The following is a 9,162-nucleotide window of genomic DNA, read 5'->3' on the forward strand; positions in this document are numbered from 1 at the left end:
TGTACAGGTTATTTCACACCACCCCTCATGTGATGCTCCTTTACATGAAAGTCACTCTGTATTCAGGGTGTGCCTATCTCTGTGATGCACCTGAAAGGCATACGCCAAGTCAGCCCAGAGGAACATTGGACTTGACGTCAAACAGGTTTGAGCTTTTGAAACACACAGCTGACTTTTCTCAGTACTATCACCCTCGACCATCACCTCTGGACATTTGGGGAAAGTGGGCAGCCTGAACCAGAATGTCCTGCATGTTTTTAGGAATCAGTGACTTTCAAGACATGTGACTGTGAACTTCTTCCAGAACTGGTGTAATGTCAATTGCAGGTTTCTTTGAGTGAAATGTCTCTGCAATATTGTTGAAGTCAATGTAGAGAAGTCCCTCTGATAGTGTCACAATTCTGTGAACGTATCAATCTTATTAATCTAACCTTCTGCATATTCCTTGGCCTTAGAGGAAAGGATGGCTCTGTGGCTACTGGTGCTAAACGTCAACGCAGCACCCATTGTTTCAGTCCCTCCCTTTCGGTGCTTTTCCTAATCTTTATCTCACCAACATCCCACCCATTTTATTTTTCGTTTGTTTTACCCTTCAAGATATATTCTAATTGTCAATATCCTATAATATGTTTCCAATTTTTTATATATTGCTCCATTTCATACCTTTTCTCTGTGTTAAAGATCAGCATTTTAAAAATGTTCACAGACAATAGCTTCAGGAAGAAGCCATTTACCTGAAGGTCAATAGTAAGTTTATGGGGATAAACCCCACTGTCCTCATTAGAGACATGACCTTAGGGTAAGAGGAATTCAGCCCAACCATCTGACTGAAAGTGGACTTAAACGCTGGCCCGGCAGAGGCTTTTGAATAGTTTTCATTTGGAACCATTTTTCCCCAAAAACAAACTGTACCTTGAGTTTCAAAAGGGCAGTTGCTTAAATGTAGTTCATGTATATAGTGTTTGAAAAATAAAGAAGACTGAAAAGTTAATCAGAAAACGATGGCAGTGAGAGGCTACAAGTTAGAAAAATCTATATGAATTCAGCAAAGTGAGACTCTATGTGAATATAAGTAACATGGTGGTGTTGGTAGTTATTGGAGACCATCACTGAGGGAGCAGCCTAGAATTCACGTGTAGAGAACTAAAGAAATGAATTTTATGTGAGCAAACTTTTAACAGTCTTTCCTTTCTTTATCAATAGCAGAGACTTCACACTGGAGAAGAGCCCACTGAATGTAACAAATATGAGGAGATTTCACATAGACCACAACTATCACGCCACATGAGTGACCTCTCACAGGACAGAAACCCTATGCTTGCAATCAATTTGGAAGAGCCTTCAGCCTTTATTCATCATCGAACTAACATAAGATAATTTATACTGGAGTGAAACCATGCAGGTCTCATTAATGTAGGAAGGCTTGTAGACAAAGCTGTAACCTTAGATGACATGAGAAACTCACCCTGTAGTTAACCCCTATATATGTTATAAACATGGAGGATAGTTTAGCTGCAGCCTCATATTTAAATACACCAGAAACTCACACTGAAGAGAACCGTTAATGTAATAAATGGGGGACACACTTCAGCAGAGCCTTAACTTTTATGCACACTGATGAACTCACAAGGTGAGAATGCCTCTGTCTCAAAACACTGTAAAATCTGGTGCTTCAATTATTCTATTCCATTTATATTTTCTATTAATGTGCCTCTCGTGACGTAAAATTGAATTACAAATAAATTTAATTTTTCACAAGTGTCCTAGTCCTAGAGAATTTGTGGACGCGGCCATGAAAATTCCAAGAATTCAGTCAGGCAGGGGTTTATTCCTGCAACAGAATTTTTTATCCAAAATGTTTTTTCCCCCACCTAGAACAGATAGATATGTCAGAATCAAGAAGGTGGGAGATCATTCCAGAAACACAATATTGTAAAGCAACGATACCCCCAATAAATAAAATAAGGTAAGATAAAATAAAATAAATCATTGCAGACATGGAGAGTTCCATTTGGAGAGGGTAGGGGCTTTCTGATAAGGTCGGGCTCCTCTTCAGATAAATTGCTTTTACTTTGTTGGCCTAAAAACATTTATTATAACTCTAAAGTCCACGGATGTCTAATGGGTGAAAGCATGGTATTGTAGGGGTCTATAAAGCATGGGATGTTGCCTGCAACATTTGTGTGTCTGTGCTCCTGTCTGTGTACATGCACACACACACACACACAAACATGCAAGCAAGGGAGAGAGCATATAGCATCCATCTGATCCTAAAGAGAAAATGTGAGTCTGGAATCAATGGTATAAATGTGTCATCAGGAGAGAGAGCATCCAAGATACCTTAGTCACTAATTTATCAAATTTTCAATTATTAACAAATATTTACTGAAAGCTTCCAGGATTTCAGAACTTGGCTTGTTATGAGGACTAAATTGTAACTAATACAATGTTCCTATCTTCGTAGAACTCTACATTCTAACGCAGTCAATTCAAATACACTGCAATATAAAATTTCTGATATTGAAAATCAAACATACATAAGGGTTTACAAATTGTGTAACTACAAAATGTTTGCTCCTAATTTACAAAGAGAAGTTGCCACTTTATAAAATAAAATTGAGATTTATAACAGTGTCAAGATAGAGCTTTGGAAGGCCAAAAATTGTCAAAAAACTGGGCTTTAAAAAAATATTTTACAAAATTCTGAACCTTTGAAAAGCTATTTTGCAAGATTTGGTAAGAATAAAGATAGATTTCCATTTCTAACAGCCAAGATAATTGTTCAAAATATTATGAAATAAGTATTTAAATTAACTGTTCAATTACAAAATACACTTTTGAAAATCAATAATGTTTTTTATCAGAATACAAAAACTGCTACAAATGCCCAGTAAAATTCCATTTAGCATCCATTTTAATCGAGATTCAATGGGGCACCATTTTATTTATTCATTTATCTTCTTCCAGTTTTACTGAGGTATAACTGACATAGAGCACCGTGTAACTTTACAGTGTATAATGATTTGACTTACATATGTTATGAAATGATTATCACACTAAATTTAGTGAACATTCATCATCTCATATAGATAGAAAATTAGCGAAATAGAAAAATGTGTTTTTCTTGCGATGGGAACACTTATAATTTATTCTCTTAACCAGTTTTATGTGTAGGAGACAGAAGTATTTATTATCTTTATCATGTGCTATATTGCATCCCTGGTACTTCATCTCTCTTTCGGCTGGACGCTTGCAGTTTGGACCACCTTCATCCAGTCCCACCCTTTCCCACGCCCTGCCTCTGTGGACCACTAATTGGACTGTTATTGGATGAGTTTGTTTGCTTGTTGGTTGGCTGTTGAAATATAACTGATCTACAATACTATGTTACTTCTTGTTACACAACAGAGTAATTTGGAATTACTATACATTTCAAAATGAGCACCGGGTCCTCTGGGGAGGGGCCAGGGCACTGGCGCGTCTGAGGCCCTGGGCCCCGCCGCCAAGCTCAGGGACAGGCCCCTGTCTGCGGAGGACGAGGCAGCCTCCGGGTGCCAGAGGATATGCTGGGATCGCGCCCCTTCTCTCCGTCCTCCGACCCCAAGTTCCCTCGGCGACGGGAGAGACAGCGGGCTTGGATGTGCGCCTAGGGAGGGAAGCAGGTGCGGTTCCGGCCACGGGGGCCGATCTCGGCCGGTGAGAAGCCCTCTGCCGGGCCGAGGACCCGCTCTACCGCCCGTGGTGCTCCCATGACTGCCGCTTCCCCTGAGCGCAGAGGAGCGGGACAGTCTCCTGGGCCTGCAGGCCGCCACGCTCCTCTCCTCGCCGCCTCCAGGTCTCCCGCCACGCATCCAGCACCTGCGACGTCAGCGAGGGGGGCGGGAGCTCGTGCGGGGATGGACCCAGCCGCAATCGCCGCCCCAGCCCGGAGCCCTGTCGTGTGCTCCGCCCGACCCGCGGTCGCTCCTTCCCGGACATGCCGGCCGAGCTGACACTGACGCCAGAGGCGCCGTCGGGTTTTCCTGGCCGGTCCCGGGACACCGGGCCGCTTCCACTTCTGGCTACACGTGCTTCCAGGTCTGTAGCTTAAGAGCCAAAGGACGCAGCGCCGGGCCACTTCGCTGGCTGCACGTTGCGCACAGGGTCGGCACTGAAACAACAGCGCAGGGGTCAACTACACAGTGCACCCCGCATGCTACTCTTTGATCTTTTTCTCTGGTGTGAAAGGGCCCAGATTTCCCATCCTGGGCAACAGAAATGTTCTTTATAAATGTTTTGTAGAAGATGTTCTGTCCCCTACCAAAATAAGATATTTGGTGACTTGAAGTGTCAGAGTCATCCGCTGGTGTTGGCCGTGAGGTTGAAAAGCAGGTCACTGCCGCAACCACTTTTGGGTGCACAGAACACACAACAGCTGTCAGACTCTGGCCATTAGCCCTCAGAGAAGGTGGACCCGTAGCGGCTGGACTCCAAGCCATGGGTGGGGCTGCAAAGGCGGCTTTCTGTCCCTCTGGGAGCCACAGAAGTTAGTGGTGAATTGATGGATGAGGATCTCTGCCCAGCAAATAACTATTGCTCGGAACTCTTTGCTTCCATGCATGCGGCCGGACAGAGAGCACAGGGTCGGGACAGTCTCACTCACTGCTGGTGGATGGGGACGCCAACAGGAGGGGACCATACATGAGCGGGGGGGCACCCTAGGGGAGGAATAAGTCCCCTCCCATCTTGGGCAGATTTGGGTAACTTGTTTTTTGTTTTGATTGTAGTTTTCATATTTTCTGGCAGAGGGATAGTACAATCAATTCGTTTTGAAATGCTGGTCTCCAAGGAGGGATGTTTGCACTGTAATTCGAGAGAACAGGCCATGGCATCCTACATCCCATCGGCCAAATTCCACACCCAGCTTGTGCTGGTAGGAACTGCAAGCTAAGAGTGGTTTTTATATATTTAAATGGCTGAAAATAATTCATAAAAAGATTATTTGCAACCCTCGAAAATTATATAGCATTCAAATTTCCTTGTCAATAAATAATGTTTTATTGAAACACAGTTATACTCCTTTATTTACATTTTACTATAGCTGCTTTTTGGCTACAATGACTGAGCTGAGTAGAAATAACAGACATCCTATGACGAATCTCAAATATTTACTCTCTGGTCCTTTACACAAGTTTGCCAACCCCTGCTCCAGAAAAGCGGGAAAAAAATGTGTTTTGAAACTCATATGCTGGGATTTATACTTTTAAAACAGTTAAACTTTTAACGAATTTTCTCCCTGGAAACAAACTTTAGGTAGATGTAAATATGTTAAATTACTCTCAGTAATCTCAGTTAGAATAAACACTAATTCACAATTATTCCTGCACTGAGGAAGGGAATCCACCTGCAGATAATTTTATTTTCATCTCAGAAATAATCACAAATTAGTGTAACTAAAACCTAGCACCCACACAAATTAGCATCAACTGCATAAACTGTTAGATATTTCTGAGCCTCAAAATAGAACATTGCAAGCCATAAAAGTATTTACTTTAAATTTTGGTTTGGCGACATCTCTTGCCTGTGGCAGTGTTTACCAAAGTTAATTGATCACGGAGAATTTCATCAAGAATCATTTTCTAATAGAAAACTATCAAGAGTAAATGCACTATAATTCACACTAGAGTAAAATAAACCAGAAAACAATCACATTGATGAAACAATGAATATGTAATTTACATAAGAATATAAAAATGTATAACAACAACAAAAATCACTTCTTACCTTATTTTCTGTTATTAAATATAAAAACATATTATGCAACTTCCAGGTATTCTTGCATCTGGGAAGCATTTCTTTCTTAAAATGGCATTATTGCATAATGAAACATATAGGTAAATGCATTTTTAGATTTTTATTTTGTATTTAGGAATACATTTAAGTTCAAATTTACCAATAGTGTATATAATCGCATTGGGGCTATATACACTACAGAACACACTGGGAAATTCTAGATTTTATGATAATAATGTGTTATTTTGGAGTGCTTTGGGTTATCAAAAAAATTAGAAAGAAATTAAGAGTCCAATATAAAGAGCAAGATAGCAATCTTCTTGTCTGTTATCCTTTAAAATGGTATCCGGTTGAATTTTGAATAAAATGGATAATGAAAGGAATTTTAACAGGCACATACCGTGAATTTTTATCCTTATAAAAATCGGTACTGATTTTCAAACGTATAGTTTTGAATTGTAACAATTTAAAAAATATTTATTTTGGAATATAGAGAAGAGCAAACCTGGATCTTAAGACAGGAAATCTAGCTTTGCTCTCCCCAATTCACGTAGAGAAGGTTTTCCAAAATTGAGAATTTTGTAAAATATTTTTACGGACCAGTCTTTCTAAAAATATATAACTTTTCAAAGTTCCAGAATTGAGACTGTTTTAAATGTCAATTTTATTTTATGAAGTGCCAACTTTTTATTGTAGACCAGTAGTGATATTTCGTAACTATACAATGTATGAATATGTCTTTTTTTAACGTCAGAAATTTCATTTGGCAAATGATTCTTATTACTTGCATTAGAATATAGAGTTCTATGAAGAGAAAGGCCTTCTGCTATTTACAGTTTAATCATCATAACAATCCAGGTTCTGAAATGTTGGAAGTTCTCTTTAAATATTTAATAATTGAAAAGTTTATAAATGAACGAACAGGGTGATTTATCTTATTTTTCTCCTGCATGAATCCTTTATGCTAATAATTCCTGAATCGCATTTTCCCTTTTGATCAGATGGTTGTTACAGTGTCACTCCCTTGCATGGGTGTGTGTGTGTGCACTCAGATGCACGTACACACAGTAATGTTGCAGCTAACACCATGGGTGTTTTAAAGGAATTTTTTTTATGTTTTCTTTCAAGTGGACCATTTTTAAAGATTTTTATACAATTTGTTACAATATTGTTACTGTTTTATGTTTTCGCTTTTTGGCTGCGAGGCATGTGAGATCTTAGCTCCCCGACCAGGGATCGAACCCACACTCCCTGCATTGCAAGGTGAAGTCTTAACCTCTGGAATGCGAGGAAAGTCCCCATGATGGGCTTTATAGGCCCTAGAATACCATTTCTCAACCCAATAGACTTCAATGGACCTCAGGGCTATAACGAATGTTTTGGCCAACAAAGAAAAAGAAATTGAACTGAAAAAGGTCCAGAACTCATCATGCAGCTTGTACACTCTCCCTAGCTAGCCTTCTTGGAGGTTTAATTGAAAAAATATACATTGTCTTTATGGTGATTTTTCTCCCGGAACATTTTTAGTACCATTTTTCTACATCAAAGAGTAAAGCTTTAAATGTAGACTTACCAATGGCTCTGTGAGGGATCTCCATTGTGTTTACATGATTTAGTATATGCACCCCTCAATGTTCTAATACATTCTTAAAGTAGAACTCTTTTTATGTCTGCAAAGATCTTTCACCTTCTCAGTCCTGAAGATATCTATCTGTTCTTCTTGGACAAAACAAACAAAGAAACCCTTGGCTACAAAATGCTAAGTAAGGATTAAACCACCGTCTGACTCTGAATTCTTGAGTTCTTCCTGTCCATGTACCCACAATTATTCACCTTTCTTTAAATATAATTAATGTATAATTTTTTAAGTCATACGGGGAATAGTAAATGCAAGTTAAGTAATAGAATTAATTGAAGCAGCAGAGGTTAATCACAAAGTATGTGTGTATTTATCCTTGAAGCCATTCATCCTGAATGTGTATACACATATTTGGACGCTAATGTAAGAGTTAACACACATCATACTACGCTTTACATTTTCAGTTAACATTCATCGTTGTTTCCTGACTGATCCCAGTCTTTGTAATTATGATTATAATTTTATAAAGTCAGAAATTGTCTAACTGATCAACAGTGACAGAGTATTAACAGAAAATGGGCCCATTCTTACATATCACAATATTTCATGATTTTGAATGACATATTTGAATGATCTACTGAAGCAGGTTTGCCTCGTTTCTTCTTACTTGATACTGAATATTGCTTGCAGCACTTCTCAAACCCCTTCACCATCTACATCTTTATATTGTATATTTAATAATAAGACAATTGCTGAAGGACTTAATTATTGACTCAATTGCATGCTAACACACTCTTTATAGACTATTTTCCCAGTATGAGTTTTCTGATGTGAATAGCAAGTGAAAGATTTTCCACATTGTCTTTAGAATTGGCATCTCCTCAGTGTGAGCATTTTATTGTTCAGTCAGGAATGATGAATCACTGAAGAATGTTCTTCCTTCATTACACTGAGACTATTTTTTCAGTGTGAACCCTCTCACGTCTAATAACTCCATGACTAATGGAACTCTAGCATTCATTTCATCGGATTTCTTCTACAGCAGTGATTAGATGACTTACACCAAGAGGGTTCTCCTTGTAGTAAACCTTGGGATGTCTTCTCTACTGTGTCAGGGATTCAGCCCACTCTGAGTTCTCTGTGTATTCTGAGGCTGGAGCTCCAACTGAAGCCTCTTCCACCATGATTACAGGGCCAGGGTTTCTCTCCACATGACTTTCCTGGTGGTTTAAAAGGGATAATTTCTGGCTGAAGGCTCAATAACCTTGATTACAGACACAGGGTTTCTACTCAGTATGAATTTGCTGGTGTTTATAAAAGTGGGAGCTCTGGGTAAAGGCTGCACCACATGGATTCCAGACATAGGGTGTCTCTCCTGCGAGCTTTCTAGTGAGTATAAGCGTGAGAGCTGCGTTTAAATGCTTTTCCACATTCATTGCATTTGTAGGGTTTCTCATCAGTGTGAATTCTCCCCCATGACTAAGGTTATGGCTTTGACTAAGTATTTTCTCACGTAAATGATATTAATTGTGGTTTCTCTCCTGTGTGAATGTGCTCATGATATTAAAGAGTTGGATGGTCACTGTAAGCTCTTCCACAGGCATTCCAAATATAGGGCTTCTCTCCCGTGTGAGTTTATTGGTGTGAATAAAAGTCAGCTCTCTGGCTGCATTACCTTGATAAGGTTCGTCTTCTCCAGTGTGAGCTGTTGGTGTATAAATGCGAGGCTTCAGCTGAATTATTTCCCACGTTCAGGACATTTGCAAGAGTCACTCCAGAGTGAAATCTCTCATGTTGTCTAAGGTTGGAGG

General features: G+C 39.5%; 1 protein-coding gene across 2 annotated transcripts in view; it reads left to right on the plus strand.

The window, feature by feature from the left end:
• The window catches only part of LOC132514313 (uncharacterized), a 40,924-nt gene extending 39,166 nt beyond the window's left edge, over positions 1-1,758 (plus strand). For both annotated transcript variants that reach the window (XM_060138929.1, XM_060138932.1), the window contains one exon: positions 1,207-1,758. In XM_060138929.1, the coding sequence (XP_059994912.1) occupies positions 1,207-1,235 (29 nt within the window). In that variant the 3' untranslated portion in view covers positions 1,236-1,758. The remainder of the gene's footprint in view (positions 1-1,206) is intronic.
• The last annotated feature ends 7,404 nt before the right edge of the window (positions 1,759-9,162 follow it).

Source organism: Lagenorhynchus albirostris, unplaced genomic scaffold, assembly GCF_949774975.1.
Source record: "Lagenorhynchus albirostris unplaced genomic scaffold, mLagAlb1.1 scaffold_241, whole genome shotgun sequence".
In the NCBI taxonomy this organism is placed as follows: Eukaryota; Metazoa; Chordata; class Mammalia; order Artiodactyla; family Delphinidae; genus Lagenorhynchus; species Lagenorhynchus albirostris.